The following is a 21,110-nucleotide window of genomic DNA, read 5'->3' as shown; positions in this document are numbered from 1 at the left end:
TAACAAAGTGAATCAGTTATACATATACATGTTCCCATATCTCTTCCCTCTTGCGTCTCCCTCCCTCCCACCCTCCCTATCCCCCCTCCTAGGTGGTCACAAAGCACCGAGCTGATCTCCCTGTGCTATGCGGCTACTTCCCACCAGCTATCTATTTTACGTTTGGTAGTGTATATATGTCCATGCCACTCTCTCACTTTGTCCCTGCTTACCCTTCCCCCTCCCCATATCCTCAAGTCCATTCTCTAGTAGGTCTGTGTCTTTATTCCCGTCTTGCCCCTAGGTTCTTCATGACCTTTTTTTTTTTTTTCTTAGATTGCATATATATGTGTTAGCATACGGTATTTGTTTTTCTCTTTCTGACTTACTTCACTCTGTATGACAGACTCTAGGTCCATCCACCTCACTACAAATAACTCAATTTCGTTTCTTTTTATGGCTGAGTAATATTCCATTGTATATATGTGCCACGCCACATCTTGTTTATCCATTCATCTGTTGATGGACATTTAGGTTGCTTCCCTGTCCTGGCTATTGTAAATAGGGCTTCTGCAGCCCTTTTGATAGACAGCAGTCATCCAGTCTCTGCTCGAATGCTACTTACGATGATGTGTTTGCTGCTTCACAGTATGGTAAGTTCTGTTGTTGAGAACTTTTGTGTTGAGTTGTTAGAAAATTCTTCTAAGTCGAAGCCCAGCTTCCATCAGTCAGGCCTTGTTCTGCCCTCTTGACCCACACAAAGTATGTGTGATCCTTCCTTTCCGTGGCAGCCACGTGTGGAGGCAGGCAGCATGTTATTTTCAATGATGTCACATTCTGGTCCAACCGAGCAGTACCTTCCCTTTATAGCAATGTTGACACACACCTGCTCACATCCAGGGTGATCTCCTCTTGTTGGTTTCCCAGTGGTTTGGCATCACCAAGTGCTGACTGGACCAGGGAAGTAGGGAGGGGCTTCGGGAGAGGTGTGGGAGAGACATTTTACAATCCATCACAAAAGTTTTTAAATCACAAAAAAAGCACTGCAGACAGCTATCACAGGAAACACTGTTTTCTCCAATTCCAACATTCCATTATACTATAGCCAGCTCCCAGCACTTTAAAAGTCATTTCTGGATTTTTTTTTTTAGCATTTTACATGCCAGAACATACAGTGCTTTTTTTTTTAATTGAAGTATAGTTGATTTACAATGCTGTGTTAGTTTCCGGTGTCCAGCAAAGTGTTTCAGTTATACATATACATACATATTCTTTTTCAGATGCTTTTCCATTATAGGTTATTACAAGATATTGAAGATAGTTCCCTGTGCTATACAGTAGGTCCTTGTTGGTTATCTATTTCATATGTAGTAGTGTGTGGATGTTAATCCCAAACTCCTAATTTATCCCTCCCCCACCCTCCGCTTTCCTCTTTGGTAACCATAAGTTTGTTTTCTATGTCAGTGAATCAATTTCTGTTTCGTAAATAAGTTCATTTATATATGTTTTTTAGATTCCACAAATAAGTGATATCATGATATTTGTCTTTCTCTGTCTGACTTACTTCACCTAGTATGATAATCTCTAGGTCCATTCATGTTGCTGCAAATGGCATTATTTCATTCTTTTTTATGGCTGAGTAATATCGCATAGTATATATATACCACATCTTTATCCATTCATCTGTTGATGGACATTTAGGTTGTTTCCATGTCTTGGATATTGTGAATAGTGCTGCTATGAACATTGGGGTGCATGTATCTTTTTGAATTAGAGTTTTTGTCTTTTTCAGTTATATGCCCAGTGGGATTGCTGGGTCGTGTGGTAGTTCTATTTTTAGTTTTTTAAGAAGTCTCCATACTGTTCTCCACAGTGGCTGCACCAACTTACAATCCCACCAACAGTGTAGGAGGGTTCCCTTTCTCCACACCCTCTCCAGCATTTATTATTTGTAGACTTTTTGATGATGGCCATTCTGACCAGTGTGAGGTGGTACCTCATTGTAGTTTTGATTTGCATTTCTCTAATAATCAGTGATGTTGAGCATCTTTTCATGTGCCTGTTGGCCATCTGTATGTCTTCTTTGGAGAAATATCTATTTAGGTCTTCTGCCCCTTTTTTGATTGAGTTGTTTGGGGTTTTTTTGATATTGAGCTGTATGAGCTTTTTGTATATTTTAGAAATTAAGCCCTTGTCAGTCGCATCGTTTGCAAATATTTCTCCCAGTCCATAGGTTGTCTTTTCATTTTATTATGGTTTCCTTTGCTGTGCAAAAGCTTATAAGTCTGATTAGGTCCCATTTGTCCACCTGCAAAGGGCAGATGGTGAAGAGGGGTAAAGGAATCTGCATGTCAGAGTAAAAAATCCCAGCTCCAGTGTGTGGCAAGAGGGCCCCTTGCTTCCAAGTCCTGAAGATCCTCTCCCCTCAGCATCACTCATGTCCATCCCCCTTTCACTCTCCTAAAGGATTCTCCACCTCCAGTCTGCTCCCCTCACAGCCATCCCCACACACTCCCGCCAAAGTGCTCTTGGAAATGCCAATCTCTCCCACCCTCCCGGGTCTGGCACCCCCTGTGGCCCCTTCTTGTCCTAAAGACAAGACCCACACCATTCCTTGACCTTGCCCACCTCCCCAGCCTTCAGTCCAGAGGCACTGACAGACCCTCCTGCGCTGCCCGGACACACCCAGCCGTCTACAGAGACCCAGCCTCCATCCTCCACCAAGTGCCAAATGGCCACAGATCACAGCTCTGGGGCTGCCTGGCCTCCCCCAGGACTAGGACACCCTCCCTGCCCACCCTCTGCCCACTCCCCTCAGCACCCTGCTCTCCTCACCACTCTGGTACTGGGTCCTCTCGTGTATTTGTCTGTTTTCTCTTCTGTGCCCTCCACCCTCCACCTACAAGAACACTCATCCAACTTCTCGACCTTGATGCCTGGAGCGGTGGAAACTGCTTGCTGAATGTGTGTTCAAAGCGGGAGACTGACCAGGAAGGGGGTTCAGGGTGGGAAGGACCACATGTATACAACTCTGAGGCTCCATTTAAAATCAGTCTCCATGCATTAAACAGAGCCTGTGGAGAATAACAATGGCAGGTAAAGATGTCTTTCCTTTCCCAAGACATGGGATTTCTGTGTGTTCCAGACATAGTTGCCTTTGTTGCACTGACTTGATTTCACAGCACAGAAGTCCATGAGATCACTGGACAAGGCTCTGTCCAGGGTGACCGGGACCATCCTCAGTGGCATGCTGCCTGGCCCGCCCATCTCACTTTCATCTGCTGGGAGTGGCCCCAAGCGGCCACTTGAAAGCCAACCCCCGCTATGCACTCGAGCAGCCCGACCCTGGTGCAATCATTCGCACAAAGCGTTTCTAAGAGGAGCTGAAGTGTTGATAATTACATCTGCAGTTCAGCATAGCAACAGGCTTTAGGGAAATGTGGCTTTTAGCCTTTTATTTTTCAGAAGTTGCTTTGCATTAAAATTGGATGTTTAAACTCCAATTTTCATAACACAGGATACATGGAAAATATCTAATACATCTACTCACTTTAGCTTTTGGTCTTTAGAGGTGAAAGGAACCTGTTGCCCAGTAAAAGTGTGCGTGCGTGTGTGTGTGTGTGTGTAAGTGGCGGGGTAGGAGGTGTGCCTTTCCAAAGTGGAGGCCTTGGCACATATATGAAGGGAGAGTATGGGATTTCTGGATTTAGAATGGGGGGTTTCTAAAGCATAGCAGATACAAAAGACAGCGCTGAGGAGAGAGATGAGGGTCCCAGAGAGAAGCTGCCACCACCAGCTCCCCCATCCCCAGAACACTGTCAAGGACATCAGGCTGTGTCAGGTTTGGCAGGCACACTCCTGTGTGTCAACATGGGCTGTGGAATCAGACAGGCCTACGTTTGAATCCTGCAGTCATCACTAGCTGTGTGTCCTTGGGAAAGTTGCTTTACCTCACTGTTTCTAAGTCTTTAAAGTGGAGACAGTGATCCCCGTGGTAGGGGAAGGGCCTCCACCAAAATACATCCCCGCCCTAATCCCCGTGTTAGAGAAAAAATTATTCTGACACTTGTTAAAATGGTAAGAAAGACTTTATTCAGGACTCTCACAATGGGTGTCAAGGCTATCGCAATGGCAGGGCTGGGGGGTATGGGGCTCAGCTCCAAATACAACAAGAACAGGTGGGGATTTGGATCCAAGGAGCGGGGTGGGGGGTGGTGGATGGAAATTACTAAGAGGGAACATCAAAAGTGGGGGGGATAATATTCTTGAAGTGACAACATTATGAAGGAAATAGTAATGGTTAACATGGTTTAAAGGTGAGGTTGACGGGAGAGGAGAGAGGTGGTGTGATTAAAAGGGTAGCATGAGGGATCTTTGTGGTAATGAAACTCTTCTGTGTCTTTACTGGTGAATACATGGACATATGCATGTGATAAAATTGCATGAGGTAAATACACACATGCACACACACAATTTCATATACATGAAACTTGGAAACCTGAATATGATTGATGGATTGTATCAATGTGAATATCTTTGTTAAATTCATGTACTATAATTTTGCAAGACGGTGCCATTAGAGAAAACCATGAAGGGTACACAGGGTCTCTATTTTATTTCTTATAATTGTTTGTGAATGTACAATCATCTCAACATTAAAAGTTTAATTTAAAAACAAAGTGGGGGGAATTCTGCTACACTGACCTAAGGCTTCTTACCAGGGTAATCAGATATGGGGGCCGGGGCAGGCTGGGGCGATGGATTCTCTAAACCGGCTTAGCAGGATTCTTGCTAAAACGGGATGCAGGCCTGACGAGGGTAGGGAACAGTTCACGCCTAGTCAGAGAGAGGGCGAGCCTGAGTAAAGTTTGGTCACGGAGAGCATTTCCTCACCTAGAACCTGTCAGGAGGTTACCTTACACAGCAAAAGGGAGTTTGCAGATGTGATTAAGGCTCCTGAATCTGAAGCTGGGAGAGTAGCCTGGAGTATCCAGGTGGGCCCAGTCCAATCACGTGGGCCCTTTGCAGCAGGGAACTTTCTCTGGCTGGAGTCAGAGGAGATGTAGCGGAAGCAGTCAGAGAGGTTCGCAGCCTGGGAGGAACTGGCCTGGCTGCCACTGGTGTGAAGAGGGAGGGGCAGCGTGGATGTAGCAGGGGCCCCTGACCTACAGCCAGCGAGGAGAAGGGAACCGCAGCCCTGCGACCGCGAGGAACTGGCTTCTGCAAACAACCTGAATCAACTCAAAAGCTTCAGAGCCCCCAGAAAGGAACCTGATCCTGCTGACATCTTGATCGCGGCCTGGAGAGACCCTCAGCAGAGGGCCCAACCAAACCCACGCTAGGTTGGTGTGGTAATTTGTTACGGCAGCAGTAGAAACACGCTCCCAGGGCCACTGTGAAGACGAATGAGGCCCCGAGCAGTGGCCTTGCCTCGCCTTTGGGCTGCGGGCGAGCAGGTTTGTCAGAGGAGCGCTGTGTCACGCCCGCGGGAACAGTGGGTCCCTCTCGCTTTCTCTTTCGGCCTCACCCTTTCCAGGCTCAGGGGCTCAAGATGAGAGAAGTGGCCTCATCTGGGAAGAGCATCCAAGTCTGATGAAAAGTCATCTTTCCCCCCTCAGGTGGGGCTGCTTGCTAAGCCCCAGGCCCAGGTGCGGTCCCTCAAGGCCATCCTTTTCCAGAGGGACTGTGGAGAGGTAAAGGGTGCCGCCGTGACCTTCGCAGCTGGACAGCCCGTGGTGACCAGGGTGGGCCTGTGGTTACTGCTTGTTCAGAAGTCAGGGATCTGGATGCAACCTTGATGGTCCCGGATGGTGTGAAGCATAATTTTGCTCATAGGTTCGAGGTTATCCTTTGTGGCCCAGTAAGATTGCCTCTACTCGAGTCTGTGTACTCATTAAAAAATAATAACAGAGCTTTCTAGCCCAGGTGGCCCTGAGAACGTAAAGATTCTTGAAAGGAAAGGTCCCTGTCACCACATTTATCTGTGTGGACTGAGTGGCTGTCTCTTACTGTTCATCGCTCTCCACTCCAATCCCTTTGTCCTCACTGGATTTCAACTCGGCCAGAGGGAGAGTGGATAATGCCGTGTAGACAATATGTGTCTGTATACAGTCCATGAGGTGCCATTTAAAACAGGCCCACTGCCTTCAGGGGAGCCAATGTCTAACGCTCCCTTTGCCTTTGTCTAGAAACCAGGCTATCAGAGGAGATTCCAACTTGACCTATATGGCCAAGGAGGAATAGCTGTGATTCGGTTCCTGGGGAGGAAGCTGTCCCCTTTCCCCTGAATTCCTGTCCCCCATCATGGCTCGTCAGGTAGACGCTGGCTCTGGTTAAGGGTTGGGGGCTTATGAGCGCTGCTAAAACTATGGATGAGTTGGTGAGGAGACAGAAGGAAAGAGCTGAGAACAGAGGCTGGGGGAGGGCGGTTTATTCCCAAGTATTAATCTGAAGTTTAAAGAAAAGAAGAAGGCAACAGCGCCCCCAGTGAGGATGGAATAATTACACATCTCCCTGCCTGGAATTCCGAGCAGATTTGGGGCTGCGTGACATTCATCACCAGGGAGATTATGCGGGTGCTGACTCAGTGAGAACTCCCCACAGACTCCCTACATCATCTTTTTGCTCCTTCACTTAAGAAAGTGATGACTTTGCAGGAACTGCCGACATGGCAAGTGGAGGGTCTGGGCTATACCTGGAAGGCCCACTGCTTTACACCTCGGTCTATGGCCCCACTGCTTGGACCTCGGGATCACAAGCCTTTCCCAGAGGCTTCAGCACAAATCTGTGAATCACCGGACCTGGCTTGCAGTCCTGGGAGGATACACATTGTTATCCTGAAGTCAGTGGTGTAGTTAAGGGTAGGACAACTATATGTCCTAGGTTTTAAATACTCCACACTATGGTACCTGAAAATCATTACACTGATCTGAACACTCCAAACTTCATCACCCAGACTGCCTTGACTCTGACCGAGGCACAGCAAGGCATGTGTCTCAGGTCGTCTTGGTTACGACAGTCTGGACTCCAGAGCAGAGAAGCTCTTACTGCATCTCAGGCTGCAGCCTCTGTGGGCAGCATCAGCTGGCCGGAAGCAGAGCTGAGACAGGCAGGTGTCAGGACTGGATGAAGGAGTGGATGAGGTAGCTGGTTACAGATTGGTCTCTCTGGTTCGGCTGTGAGTGCCCTGAAGTCAGGATCTTCGTGTCCACAGTCGCATGGGCTGATGGTGTGTGTTCACACTGGGGGAGGTGGGGTCAGGGCAAGGGCAGGAGTTTTGGAGCTGGGGAGGTGGGCTTCAGATGCCAGCTACCTGCTGTCAGTTGTCCTATCAGGACTGCTTCTGCATCGTAAAATAACATCCACAACCATGTGTGGGGTTGTTAGGATGACTAATAAGTTACTGCCTGAGGGAGGACCAAACGAAGCCCAGCCCAGGAATAAATGAAAGAGTCCTTTCCTCCCATGCAGAACTGAGATACTCTGATGTTTTAAAGAAGCACAGACACAGGAAAACGAGGAGGAAGGATGGTTTTAGAGGCGGAGGAGAGGAGGCAGCCTGCAGAGGGCTATTAGAGGATGCTGATGGGGTAGAAGACATACTGCATCTGAGGGCATCCAGTGCACCTCGACAGAGCGTCAGGCAGCCACGGAGGTCAGTGCTGGAGTCCGCAGTAGAGCTGGGCTGGTGGGATAGGGGTGAGTCCTCAGCATCAAGTGAATGTTGGGGTGAGATGAGGAAGCAGTGTCAGCAAGGCACTCAGAGACAGAGCCTTGGGCTGGAGAATGCCAGAAGCCCAAAAGGAGGGTGGAGAGGGGAACGGTACTTTCTGAGGTGGGGTCTGTGCATGATGGTGGCAGAGGAGGGGGGGCCAATAGATTCAGAGAGAAGCAGAATGCTGGGTGAAGGAAGCACAGGGAGAGGAACAGGTTTCAGGGGCGGGGAGGGCGGGTGGGACTGAGGCACAGGTTGGAGGGATTTGCTTTGCAAATGAGGAGGGACGTATGTCTCATTTGAATACATGTAAGGAAGAGACGATAGCTAAAATGTATGCATATTTTTGGAAGAAAGCTGGCACAGAATTGGTAGGTTATATCCAGTAAGCAGGCCTCCATCTCTGGTTTTGAGGGATGAGAGGGTTTTCCTTTTTGGGAACTGGAAACCCTGTTTTGCGATCCTGGACAGGAGCTGATTGGAGCCCAGTAGACCTTAGCCCTGGAGGCTAAATTCACACGTGTTCCATCACAGTTCCCTGCACCGCGCCCTCTGCGCCTTCGTGCATCACTGCAAGATGGAGAGCCGGATGCTGGCCGTCAGCTAAGCTCACTCATCATCCCCCGCAAACGCCAGGCCGGTGCCCACGATTCCAACCAGGCAAATGCCAGGGCGCCGTGTATCATGGATTTCTATGGAGAGTCAAAATCTCAAGTGTTCAGTACCACAGATTTCAACTGCCTCCTGTGGCAGAAGCAGGAAGCTGTAAATCATCTAGGAAGTTGGAAGTGGGCACAGGTGGGCGATGCCATTGGCGTCCACGTCTTAAAGAGACGGCCTGCAGAGGAATGTCTTGTAACTGTTACTGAGCTTTCCAGCACACGTAAGAGTTTTCACAGTCATTCTTGAAATTCCATTTCATTTGATGTCAACGGCAATCCTGTGGAGTACTTTTATGATCTTCATTTTACGTGTGAGGAAACCCGGCCTCAGCGAGGTCAAGCAGGTTTCCCAGGGACACGGCTAGTGGGTTACCGCAGACTTGGGGCCACTGACCCCAAAGCCGAGTTCTTCCCATCTCTCCCTGACCCTGTGTTCTTGCCATCATTTGACAGCAATCTTGAGACGTCCTTTCTTCATCCTAGTGTCCACGTTGCCCCCACTCTGAGGGAAATCCGAGCTTGCTGGAAATGAGCTGTAGCCTGTCTGGGAGGGTACCTGGGCAGGGGGCAACAGTTGTCAAGGCAGCCTGGCCTGCAACTTTTCCAGGGACACAGGGCAGGAAGCAGGAGGGGACAGGTAAAGGGTGACTGAGGACAGGCGAGTATGAGAGCAGGTGAGGCTCAGGATGAAGAATTTGTGTCCAAGCACTTACTTGGAGAGTTGGAAAGAAGGGAGAAGGAGAGCAGGACATGGGTGGGACAGAGGATAAAGGAGAGGACCCCGTGGTGAAGAAACCCAGGGAAGTGGGGCCCAAGGTGCTGGAGGGTGCAGGGCACGTCGTACATGGTGGGACAGCACTGGAATACCCGCATCCTCATTTCCTGCTCGTGGACACCCGGGCTGCTTCCAGGGGCAGTTGCCCATGGGCACGGGATTTTCCTGAGCCATCCTCTTGCTTGAGCTTGACTGCAGAAGCATGGGCCAGGCAAGCATTTCAGATGGGAAGCCAGTGGGGTACAGCGAGGAGGCTGCCCTGGGTGCAGTCAGTAAGGGGAGGCACCATCTGTAGAGGAGTTAAAAGCGATAATAAAACCCCCTCACAGTGTTCAGCAATTCCAAACCAGGGCAGTGATGAGAGATACTCCCCCACCACCGCTGAATTCCACTGCTTCCTTCTGGGGTAGGACCACTGCTCCAAGTCTGCAGGAAGCAGCCCCGAGGGAGAAATGCACCCTCCAGCCTAGTCCCAGCGCCTCTGCTAACTCCACCCCGCCCACCTCCCGGAGGTCCCTGCAGCAGCAGCCAACGGGGAAAAAGGGGTTTGTGTGCAAATCCCCACCCAGGGGAGCACCTCCAACAAGAGCTTCGAGGCTTCCAGCACTTTCTATGGCTGCTCCCAGCTCTCGACTACGGCTCAGACTTCCTCCTCCGGGTTAAGATTCAGGGGCCCTTGCAGCGGGTAGCATTGCCGTCTCAGTGTTGGGAGGCTCTGTCCTGGACACCTTGTCCAGGTGCCTCCTGGGAACTGGTCCTCTCTGTCACCTCCAGGCCATGTGGCTTGCTGGCCTGTCAGAGTGGCAAACACACTTACTCCATGACAGCCCCTTCTATCTGGACCTTGACCATCAGAAAATTCTCCATAGTCTCTAATGGAAATTCTTTCTCCTCGGTCCTGGCTCTAACCCTCTGGGATCATATGAGCTCGTCTAATCCATCTTCCACGTGCTCAGAAGCAGCTCTCTCGTAGCCCCCAGGCTTCTCTTGCCAGGCTAAAGCCTCACAGCAGTGGCCCCCACCGTGCAGGCCCCTGAGTGTGTTCCAGAGGCCTCCATGAGGGCAGGGAACAGGGCGTGATTGTTGTGTGCTCCTCCCTGCCGGCCACTGTTTCCCTATTAACTCAAACCACCCTCCCAGGTGCGAGTTGTTAACCACCCTTGTTGTGGGCCGGGAGACCGAGGTTGCCGGGCCAGTGGAGCATGCGGGTAACCGCCGCACCCGAGGCTGGGTGCAGCCGGCCCTCCCCGCTCCCTGGGACCTGGGACTCCCTGGCGCCTGGAGTCTCAATGCTGCCATCCTGTGTCCCCTCCGCCCAAGAGGCAGAGCAGCGATGGGGGGCCTGGCTGTCTTGCAGAAATCTCCTTCAGGGTGTGGATGTGCGGGGGCAGCCTCGAGATCGTCCCCTGCAGCCGAGTGGGCCACGTCTTCCGGAAGAAGCACCCATATGTCTTCCCAGATGGAAATGCCAACACATATATAAAGTAAGTGTGCGCTGCAGCGGCCGAGGGCTTTTCTGGCGATGGGTTGCTGCCGCCCTGGGTTCTCTGGTAGGTCGCCTGAGTGTTCTGGATGGACAGGGGCTGTGGGTCCTACTCGCTGGGCCGCTGCCTGAGCAGGAGAAGTCAGGCCTGCCCATCCAGCTTCAGGCTGGAAGCCCCAAGGCTGTTCTCCACTGTTGGCTTCCCCCACATGTAGCCTTGGGGGCTTCAAGTTACTGCGCGGCGCCATCTTGCAGGGCTCAGGGCCCTGGGTATTTTGGGTTGTTTGGGGTGGGGGAAAGGTGACTGTTTTGCCCCTGAGTTCTAGAAGATCCGCTGCTCCCACCTTCAGGCTGGGTCACCAGGGGAAAGGCCCTTGGGAAGATTCGGGAGTGGGGAGGCACGAGTGGATACAACCCACCTGACTGCTCCAGGGCCTCGAGGGTGCACAGAAGCTGCCAGGCTGGCGTAGGCCCTGCGGCCCTGGGCTCCTTTCCTGGGACTTGTCATCTCCTGCCTGGGGACAGGACGAAGATCCTGGGGTCTCAGTGACCCAGCGGTGCCCACTTGCCTATTCCTGTTCCCTCCTTCCATACGCCCTTCTGCTTTTCGTGATTTTTTTCTTCAACCTTTCTCCTTTTCTTTAAAAATAATTCCTTACACCTCTTTCTCCTTTTGTTCTTCTGGTCCTCCAGCTTCGCCTCCCCTTGTCTCTTGTCACTTGACAGCTCACTCCCCATTTATTCCCACTGTGCCCTTTTTTTCTCTCATTTGGTCCATTTGGGGGAAGGAGGAGACAAGCGCCTCTTTTGGTGTTTTGCTTCCCCTGCGGTGTTGTTCTCCTCGTCTGGGTTCTCCCGTCCTCGGTTTCTCACACTATGGACAGCTGTGGGTGTGGACGGGTGTGGACAGGTGTGGAGGCGCCATGGGCTTGAACAGGGAGAAAGTTGACCCCATGCTGGGCAGGGCGGGGCAGTGAGAACCCAGTCAGCAGGGACAGGAACAAAGGCAGGGCTGCCTGGGCTCTGGGCTTTTACAGGGAAAGGTGATCTGGGGGCGCCTGGCACAGGAAAGCGGTGGGGCTGCGATGGGGAAAGGGGCCAGCCTGGGAGTGAGGGGGCAGAGCCTTGGGCTCCAGAACGTTCCTTGTGTTTGAGACTGGGCCCTGGCCAGCGGGCATCCTGCGTGCCCCCAGCGGGTCATTGGAGGGGAGGGAAATGTGGGGCAGTGTCTCCTCGGCAGCTTCCAGTTTGCCGGTGGTTAGGCCAGTGAAGGGAGGCGGCAAGGCTCTGTTAGCTGCCTTCTGAGCACCAAGACCTGGGCTGCGTGTGCGTAACTCCTTCCAGGTTCACGGGCTTGAAGGGCGTGCCGCGCCCACTGTTGGATGCCTCTGTGGCACACAGAACCAGAAACCTGGAGGGACATGGCCTTTCCGGTGAGACCCCGAGTCCACACACTCGGGCCTTGGCAGGTGCTGCCCCGGCCCTGCTCCTGGCTTCTGATGGTTTTCCCACAACCTCTCTTCTTGGTGCCCCTGCCTCCTGAACAGCTGAGCACTGGCATCCTCTGTGTCTGTCTCTGTCTCTTTCTCTGTGACCTTGGATGTCAAACTCAGAGCGAATAGCTGATGTTTTAAAAACTTCAGAGTCCTGGCAAACATTTGACCAAGATGGCGTGATTGCTTAATTCTTTACACCTGCACCAAGCTAATCACGTGGCCTGTGGGAACCCCGTGCGTGACTGGCTCTCCCCTTGGAGACCGGGCCCCGGGCTGCAGGGGAGAGTTCTGGAGCAGGAGCCCGCGGACGGCCAGAGGTGAGACGGTCAGCGCTTGCTCCTCTTGTACCGGCGCCACAGGGATGCACCAGATTCTCCTGGCTCCTTTCTCCCTGATTTTTTTCTTTTTTGAGGGCGACAGAAGTTCAGTTTCTGGTGTAATTTCTCTGGCCTGTGCCTTTTGGGAAAAGAGTATGTAGTGACTACTAAACTCCTGTGTCTTGGGGTAGAGGTCCCTCTGGAGATTGGTGGTAGTGGCTGGGCTCAGCACTGTGGAGAGAATAATGTTACTGGACCACGGTGGGCCCCACGGGGGTGACGCTGCCAGCTTGCCGCTTGTGTATATTTTACCTGGACACGTCCCAGGTCCTCTCTGACCCTCCCCGACACCCCCTGTCTCCCCAGGAACACCAAGCGGACAGCTGAAGTGTGGATGGATGAATACAAGCAGTACTATTATGCTTCCCGGCCGTTTGCCCTGGAGAGACCCTTTGGAAAGTAAGTGTCCCTCCTGGTTTATTTGTGCAGAGGGCCAAGAGCCCCAACTCACAGGCCCGAGGAGAGCGGGTCCCAACAGGCCTGTGTGCTCAGCTGGTCTCCCGAGCCCCCAAGCCCCTCCAGGGCCCAGGCTGGGGCTCTTCTCCCTTCATGTGCCTTCTTGCTCCTGCCCAGTTCTGGCTGCAGGGCCTTGGACAGCTCTTGTGGGATGACCCCCGGGCAACCTGGGCCATCTACTCAGTGGGCAGAGCTGTGCCTTGTGCAGTGGACTGGTGTTTCCAGCTTTTTATAGAAAGGTGAGGTGCTGGGCTAAGCAGCCCTGGTCCCTCCAGGTCGGAGTTCCTTCCTCCTCGTCCTCAGCTGCCCAAGCCTAAATCTTCTGCCTTTCTAGGAGGAACGGTACCATGCAGATCTCCTCTAGAGCCGGGCTCCAGCTTCATGGGGGTCGAAGAGGACAGAGAGAGAAATTAAGGGCCAGATACCATTACATGAGATACCCCATTAGTCCTCCGCAAACTGAGAAATGGGTATAATTACCCCTGTTTTACAGATGAGGAGACTGAGTCTTCTACAGGTTCAGGTACTTGCCCTGGATCACACCATTACAGGAGGGGGAGAAGGCTCAAATCACACCTGTCATATTCCAAAACTCTGTGATGTTGCATTCCCCAACCCAGGGTTGATTTGAGTAGAGAAAAATGGCAACTTCATTGATGTTATCATTCATCTTTTGGGGGGGCAGCCGGTGGCTTTTGTCATCTAATGTCCCTCAGTCATTCTAAGGCTGTTGACAGATGGGATTTTTGCAGCCTACTCTCCATAGGTCGAGCCCATCACTGCCCGGGAGGATTAAATCAGAGGCTGCTAAAGTGATTTGTATTTCTGAAACCATAAACCCACACTGTTCTCCACTTGTCCTACTCAGAGCCTCCCGCGGCGTTTATTCTGAGTCCTCAGCCAACTTCCGGCCTATTGGCCATGTGGGTCCACCCCTCCTTTCTTCACTGCTCTCCCCTCTCCAACTTGGGTTCCACCTTCTTGCTTAAAGAGAATGCTTAAAAGATGTTGTCCTCCGATCTCTTGCTCTGTTGGGCATCTATCAACCCTCCCTGGTGAAGTTCTCTTAACCCTGGATGAACCCGGCTTTGTACCTTTTCCTCCCCTGTTCATAGGCTGCTGAACAGTTCTGGGACTGTCAGCTGGTGCTGCTACCACTCCGTGGCCATCAGGCTCAGGGGGGCCCTTGGTGGACCTCTTGATCCTGCCACCTTGCCTGGCCAGCGTTCTCCCTCAATCTCCATTTGTACCTTTTCCACTCTCCCCAGCTGCTGAGTCCACCCCACTCCTTTCACTCACAGAAGATGACACCTCTGTTTTGTAGATGAAATAGCACCAACTTCCCAAGACAGACGAACCTGTATCTGCACCATCCTTCTGTCTCTTTCATCTTGAAGGATAAGGTGTGCCTCCTGTTCTCTGGACACACTCTTCCCCCCTGCATTCATTCATAAATCATCATTTATCGAGGTCCCACTGCCTGGATTCATCTCCTCCTGCCTGTCGGCTTCTCACACTTTAATGTGCACACAGATCTCCCGGGGATCTTGTTAAAGTGTGGATTTTGGTTCGGTAGGTCTGCAGTTCTGTAAGCCCCAGGTGGTGCCGTGCTGCTGGTCTGAGGACCTCAACTCAAGGAGCGAGGTTTCAGGGTGATGGTTGCCAAACTGTCTGTACAGCGCAGTCACCTGGGGAGATTCAAAAACTCTGCTGCCTCTACTCCACCCCCAGAGAGTGGATTTCCTCTGGGCTGTGGCCTGGGCTGTAGAATTTGTAAAAGAACCACCCCCCCACCATCAGGTGATTCTAATGCGCAGACAGTGTGGGAGCCCCTGTTCTAGGGGACTTTGCCCTCTGTGTGCCTTCACTCTCCCTGATCACCCATCTCTCTTCTCTATTGCATGGTCCCCATTGGCATTTAAATTTATTCAGTATCTTACATAGTTTTTAAAAACAAAAAAGGAAGAGAAGGAAAGAAAACAAACTGTAAGAACTCTCCCTCAGTCCAGCTTTGCTCATCACCTACACCCGGTCTTCTGCTCCTTCAGAGCCAAGCTTCATGAAAGAGCTGCCTGCATCGCTGTCTGCGGCTCCCCCTCCCCCTTCTCCTGACTGTGACCTGAGGCCGTGCCCCCATCCCCTGCGATCACTCCCACCTGGCCCACCCGTGACTCCCTGAGACCCCTTACCTTTCTCTATGTTACCCCATTGGTATGAGACTTCTCCCACCCAGCCCCCTTCAGGCACACTTCTGATCTCAGTTTCCAGAACTGCAGTCTTGGCTCTTGTCCTGCGGTGCAGGCTGCGCCCTCTCAGCCCCCTTCGCAGGCTCAGGCTCCTCTCCCCACCCTTATATGTTGGTGTTCCCTGAGGATCTTTCATAAGCCCTCTTACTCCACATTTTCCCTGGCATCAACCACCACTGTGCTGCCGATACTCACGTTTCCATCTCTGTCTTGCACCTTTCCTCTGAGCTCCATCCCCTATGTCCAAGTAGCAACTGGACATCTCTGCCTGGATGCCTCCCAGGCTCCTCCAACTCGACTAGTCCTAACTGAACTCATCCTCTTCGCTTCTAAACTTGCTCCTTACCCCATATTCCCCATCTCAGTGAACGCTCTTCCTTGCATCCTGTTGCCAAACCAGAAATCTGAGTGTCAACCTTGACTTTTCCCTCCCCCTCTCCTCCCACACCTAGACAATCAACCAAGTCCCAGAGATCCTGCCTCACTCATGCACTGAACATCTGGGTTCTTGCAAATACTGAACATTTAGCCCTTTTCAAACAATGTCATTCCTGCCCTCATGTTGCTTGGAGTCTGGTGAGGAATGGTGGTTAGTGCTGTTTAAGAAGTTCCAGTGCCGTGAGGGCGCCCGGTCCAGTCTTTGGGGTGGAAGGAGTCAAGGCTGGAGAGAGCAGGGCCAGTTCTGTGTGGTCACGCAGGAGAGACAAGGTGTACATGGAACTCGGGTGGGTGCTGGTGGTGCAGTGGAGAGAATTAAACCTGGCCCTTCTCTTCGTTCCCACCCCCACTTCCCTGCCAGCAATCATGAGCAGTGCCTGGGTTTCTTCAGCTGCCTCCTAACTGCTCTCCCAGCCTTGCGTATCAGACGCATTCACCATCAGTAAGATGCTCTTAAAGGGCTAACACCGCCACATCGTTCTCTGCTTAGAACCCATCCATGGCATCCCATTGCCCTGAAAATGATGTCCAAGCTCCTCCACAGTATTTCACAGGACGTTTTATGGTCTGCATCTTCATCTCTCCTCCCACCCACCTCCCCTCTCCCATCCTCCCACATACATCCGTTCACACACACATATTCTAACCTGCACCGCTGTTCCTGCCAACAGACCCCTTCCCTCTCCATGTGCACTAATCTCTCTTTACTATTCCCCTGGCACTCCCAGGGGCCCCCACCTCACGCACTTTCTGGTTTGTCTGGACAACGTCCACTTTCCTTCCAGATACCAGCTTCCACATTACCACTTGACCACCACCGACCCGACAGGCATGGGGCCACCTCTGAGGTGCTCCCACCCCACATCCACATCGGGCTGTGACCACCCGGTTCATTACCTGTCTCTCTCGCTCGGAAGTCCACCATCACGTCCCACGTTGGGCACAATGCCTGGCGCATACTAGGTACTCAGGAAATATGTGATGAACAAATACATGACCAAAGCCCAGAACCAGCTAACGAAGAGGATTCTCTGAGGCTGGGCTGGTTGAGGCGGGGCGTCGGGGGGATGGCAGTTCAACAGCAGAATCCAAAGAGAGATTTGTAAGTAGACCCAGAGCCCCAGCAGTGAATTATTAACAACACGCCGAATGTTCTCATAGCCTTGTTTTTAATGAAAAGTAAAAACACCCCCAAATTCTGTTTTCAAGTAAAGCACAAATCTTTGGTGTCATTACCGCTCCACTGTGAGATATTGCTGAGTGTTTCCATAGCTCTGTCTGGAGCTCTCAAACGCTCTCTCGGTTATTTTCTCCAGCACCCTCCAGGGAGACGTGGGTGCAGAGCATGGGCACGGGTTGTGCTGTACGCCTCCCAGCCTGGAGGGCTGGTACCTCCTGGGTCCATGTTGCTGGTACCCGTCTCTGACACAGCTGTATTTTGTCTCTGTGTCTGCCCTCCCCCTTCACCCCCAGCATTGAGAGCAGATTGAACCTGAGGAAGAACCTGCAGTGCCGGAGCTTCAAGTGGTACCTGGAGAACGTCTATCCAGAACTCAGGTATCCGCCCTGTGGTTTGAGCCTTTGCTAACTGCAGGGAGAGACCCTCCGCTGACTCAGTCTGGAGAAGGGACCACCTGTGGCCATCTGGATGAGGGTTTTTAAGTATATGGAGATCTGAGAAGGCCAGTTGGCTCTGCTTAACCCTGAAACCAGAAAGAGAATTCTATTAATCAGTAGCATGAAGGATTGAGGTTAGCTGTAGCAGTATTTCTCAACTGCTGGGGTTTGAACTCCGGGGTGTGACCTCAGGGCATGGACTCACTGATTCCATTCCAGGCTCCAGTCTCCTGGGTTGTTCCCTGTTGCCTTGCTCCTAGTGGCACCTACCCCATCCCCAGGCCCCGAGCAGTGCAAGTCATTGTAGCAGAGCCGGGGCGAAATGCCCCTGCCATTCTCCAAACACTGCCCGACCTCTCCAACTGCTGGTGTTACTACTAATCCAAAGAGTAGTGGATTCTCATCCCTCTCGTGGCTTTCCTCTAGAGTACCCAAGGAGTCCTCCATCCAGAAGGGCAGCATCCGACAGAGGCAGAAGTGCCTAGAGTCTCAAAAGCAGAAAGACCAAGAGATCTCCAACCTCAAGTTAAGCCCCTGTGTCAAGATTGAAGACAAGGAAGCAAAGTCCCAGGTAAAGTAACTGGCTGGGGATACTTGAACATGTGAATGGACTTGGCCTCTATTTCCTGCTTTTACATGAATCAGGTGTCTAGTTATACCCGGAGCTCAACAGCAGAGCAAGAGAAGCACGATCCCCCTCACTCTGGGACTGGGTTCACTCCGCTTGGTTTCCAAATGCACAGACTTTCTCTGAAAGACGCCTCACCAGGCAACTTAGCGCCTATAGGAATTAACCATTAAATTAGCAGGAGATTAATGAGGATGTCATTGGTGTCCAAGCTGCTGGCAGTAAATGTGGGCTGGATCCGGCAGGGTGGGCAGCACAGCTACCTCAAAAATATGAGGTGCAAACAGAAAAGCATCCTGCTGGGTGACACTGTCTCCAGGTGAAATGCCTGCTCTGTGAGTCTCCCCGCTGATTTAACCCTGACTTCCAGACAGTCATGACAGATGTGGTACAGCCTTCCCCATCATCCACCGCCCTCATCTCTGGGCAGGGCTGTCGATCATCCCCTTTCTGCCCTCAGCAGGCCTGTGGCTCCACCTCTGCTGTCTCCTGCTTCCCCCAGGTCTGGAGGGACCATCGTCGCCCCTTCTCAGAAAGGTTTCCTTGTGCTGTAGCTGTTTCATCAACACTGTGGGTCAGTGTACTCCCCTCTGAGGATAGAACTCTTTTCAAAAGTCACTGACAAATTCACAGCCTGTCTCAACCTCTGTAACACTTGGCCTGCTGGATGCATGAAAGCACATCCATCTTATAACTTCCCTCCTGGCTCTGGAGACACTACATGATCCTGACTGTCCTGCATTCCTGTTCTTTCCACCCCTTTTTTCTTTTTTTTGGCTGGCTCCTCTCCCCACTCTCATACCCTTATGGTGAGTAATCACCCAAGTTCTCAATTCACTGTTCTTTTCTCTGTAACTGGTTCCTTGGAGATTTTATCCATGCTTCCAGCTTTGGCAACCTCCTCTGTTTTCTTGATTCACAAATTCTGTATCTTCATCCATCCATGAGTTCATTCATTTATTCTTTCATTCACTCAACAAATGTCTATGTTCTCTGCTGACTGTGGAGATGCACAGGTGAAAGGCTAGGTTGCAGGCCACCATGGCCCCTCGAGGGATCTAATGCAAAAAGAAGCAAGTCAGCAGCCCTTTTGATATAATCTCTGTCCTGGAGAGAGTTTGGTCCACGGTGCTATAGAAGTGCAGAGAGATGATATCCAACTTCTACACAAGGATTGGGGAAGTCTTCCTAGAGGACCTGAAAATGAGCTGTATCCTGAGAGATGAGTAGAAATAGGCCAGGTCATGAAGGGAAGAAAGGGCAGGTGGGCAAATCCAGCATGTACCAAGGCCCGGGACTGGGAGCCAGGATGCCTTTGAAAGGCTTCAGGGAGATCATGGTCAGAGGGGTAGAATGGTGAGGGAGCAGCAAAGGTAAGACTGGAGAGGAGGGAAGAGGCACGTCATGGCCTCTTTTCCCAGCTGAGGAGATTGACTTTTATCCTCAGGGGTAGGAGGCTGTGAGCGCCCAGGAGATGGCTCCAGGATGGCGGGTTTACACTTAGACATCCCTGCTGGACTCTCCCTCTCAAACACGGGGAGATCTAGTGAGTCCACAGCCACAACAAACGCCTCTGAAACTCAAGCCAACAGATGGCCCCAAGCACCTGTCAGGCTCCCCGACCATCTCACCATCCCACAAATTCTCTCCAGATGGTTGTAGTTCTGTCCATCTTCCGTGGCTCCTCTTTCTCCCACGTCCCCCGTTCCTGCAAATCCCATCCCTTCTCCCCTCGGAATAGCTGCTCTTGGCCCCAACGTTCACCTCTTCATGCCAGATCAGCGGCCCTCCGCCTCGGCACTATTGACATTTGGGGCTGGATCACTCTTTGTGGCAGGGACCATCCTGTGTCCTGTAGGCTGTCCAGCAGCATCCCTGGTCTCTGCCCACCGGATGCCAGGAGCACCCCGTACCTACCAGTCATGCCAGTCAAAGCTGTCTCCAGGCTTTACCAAATGCCCCTGGGGGACAAAACCACCCTGCTTGGGAACCACTGTGTTAGATTATGGCCACAGCCTCCAGTAACATGTGATCACCAAACCATTGTTCTGCATCTCCATACAGCCTTCAATGGCTCCCCATTGTCTACCACAAAAACCCACACTCTCAGCCTGGCATTTGAGGCATTGCACCACCAGCCTCCAGCTTGCTGAGAGTTTTTCCAAAAATAATCTCTGCTCCAGCAAGACACGGAAGGGGGCTGCCTGAGTCAGACAGGAAAAGGGGAAGGAAATAGAGATGTCAGTTTTGCTTTAGGTGTGGCAGCCTGGTTGAGAATGATATCACTTGTTAGTGGCATTTTGTAGAATGTGTGAGTAGATAACGCACATCCCTCTCTTCTGAATCTATGTGTGGGCCCTGCTCATGGGGGATCGCAAACAGCCAAAATGTTATCGTCCCCCTTTCCCTGAGACAGAAGTTTGCCTCATCTGTTTCTAGCAAAGTAGGGGTTTTTCTGGTACTTAATGTCTTTGGCTGCATAAGGAAGGTGGCGGGGGGAGCCATGGGATCTCTGGATCTCAGGGAAGGGCCACCCAATAGCCTGGCCCAGGGAGAAGCTGCCAGGCCTTTATTTGACTAGAGGAGAATGGCACCTATTCTGGCTGACGTTCCAGCGGAGTGAGAAAGGGGAGAGAAAAAAGCTGTCACTGTGGGAAACTAAGGTTTAGCACAGTAACAGTGTTCAAGTGAGCAAAGAGTTCTTTTGTAGAAAATCGTGCCAAGCTGTCACTCTTCTCTGCTTTGGAGAGAACAGTTGGGTGTGTGTGGCAGCAGTGCGAATTCAGGATATGGGAAGAACACAGGAGACAGGACGATGTTCAGTTCCCTTCAACAGATGACACCCGCCGAGTGTGCACGGTGCCCCGGGCACCAGGCTGCATGCTGGGGTGCCGGGTGGGATTACGCCGGGTTAGACACAGCCCTCTCCTAGCGGGACCCGCGGCCGACAGCAGGCCTGGGATGCCTGTCCAAGTATTCTGAAGGCGTTGAACCCACTGATAGAAATCCGCAAAGCAATTTCAGCTAGACTCGTCCCCCCAAGTGTGTGGGCGTGTGGGCGTGTGCATGTGTTTCTGGGTGTGTGCACGTGTGTGCGTGGAGTATATACCCTTGCAGGACTGACTGACACTACCTTTCTCATGCTTTCGGTGTCTGCCCCTCCTTCCTACATAAACTACCCGTCCTGTCGTCCTGCTTCCCAGCGCCTCCTGCTAATGTGATAACCCTCCTTTGCCTCC

At 51.8% G+C, this 21,110-nt stretch overlaps 1 protein-coding gene across 1 annotated transcript in view; it reads left to right on the top strand.

Annotated features, from left to right (window-relative positions):
- The window catches only part of GALNT14 (polypeptide N-acetylgalactosaminyltransferase 14), a 215,447-nt gene that overhangs the window by 185,885 nt on the left and 8,452 nt on the right, over positions 1–21,110 (top strand). The window contains exons 10-13 of the mRNA XM_061210706.1: positions 10,488–10,614; positions 12,793–12,885; positions 17,100–17,183; positions 17,670–17,814. Coding sequence (XP_061066689.1) covers positions 10,488–10,614; positions 12,793–12,885; positions 17,100–17,183; positions 17,670–17,814 — 449 coding nt within the window. The remainder of the gene's footprint in view (positions 1–10,487; positions 10,615–12,792; positions 12,886–17,099; positions 17,184–17,669; positions 17,815–21,110) is intronic.

Source organism: Eubalaena glacialis, chromosome 14, assembly GCF_028564815.1.
Source record: "Eubalaena glacialis isolate mEubGla1 chromosome 14, mEubGla1.1.hap2.+ XY, whole genome shotgun sequence".
Taxonomy (NCBI): Eukaryota; Metazoa; Chordata; class Mammalia; order Artiodactyla; family Balaenidae; genus Eubalaena; species Eubalaena glacialis.
This window is presented reverse-complemented; position numbering and strand designations above follow the sequence as displayed.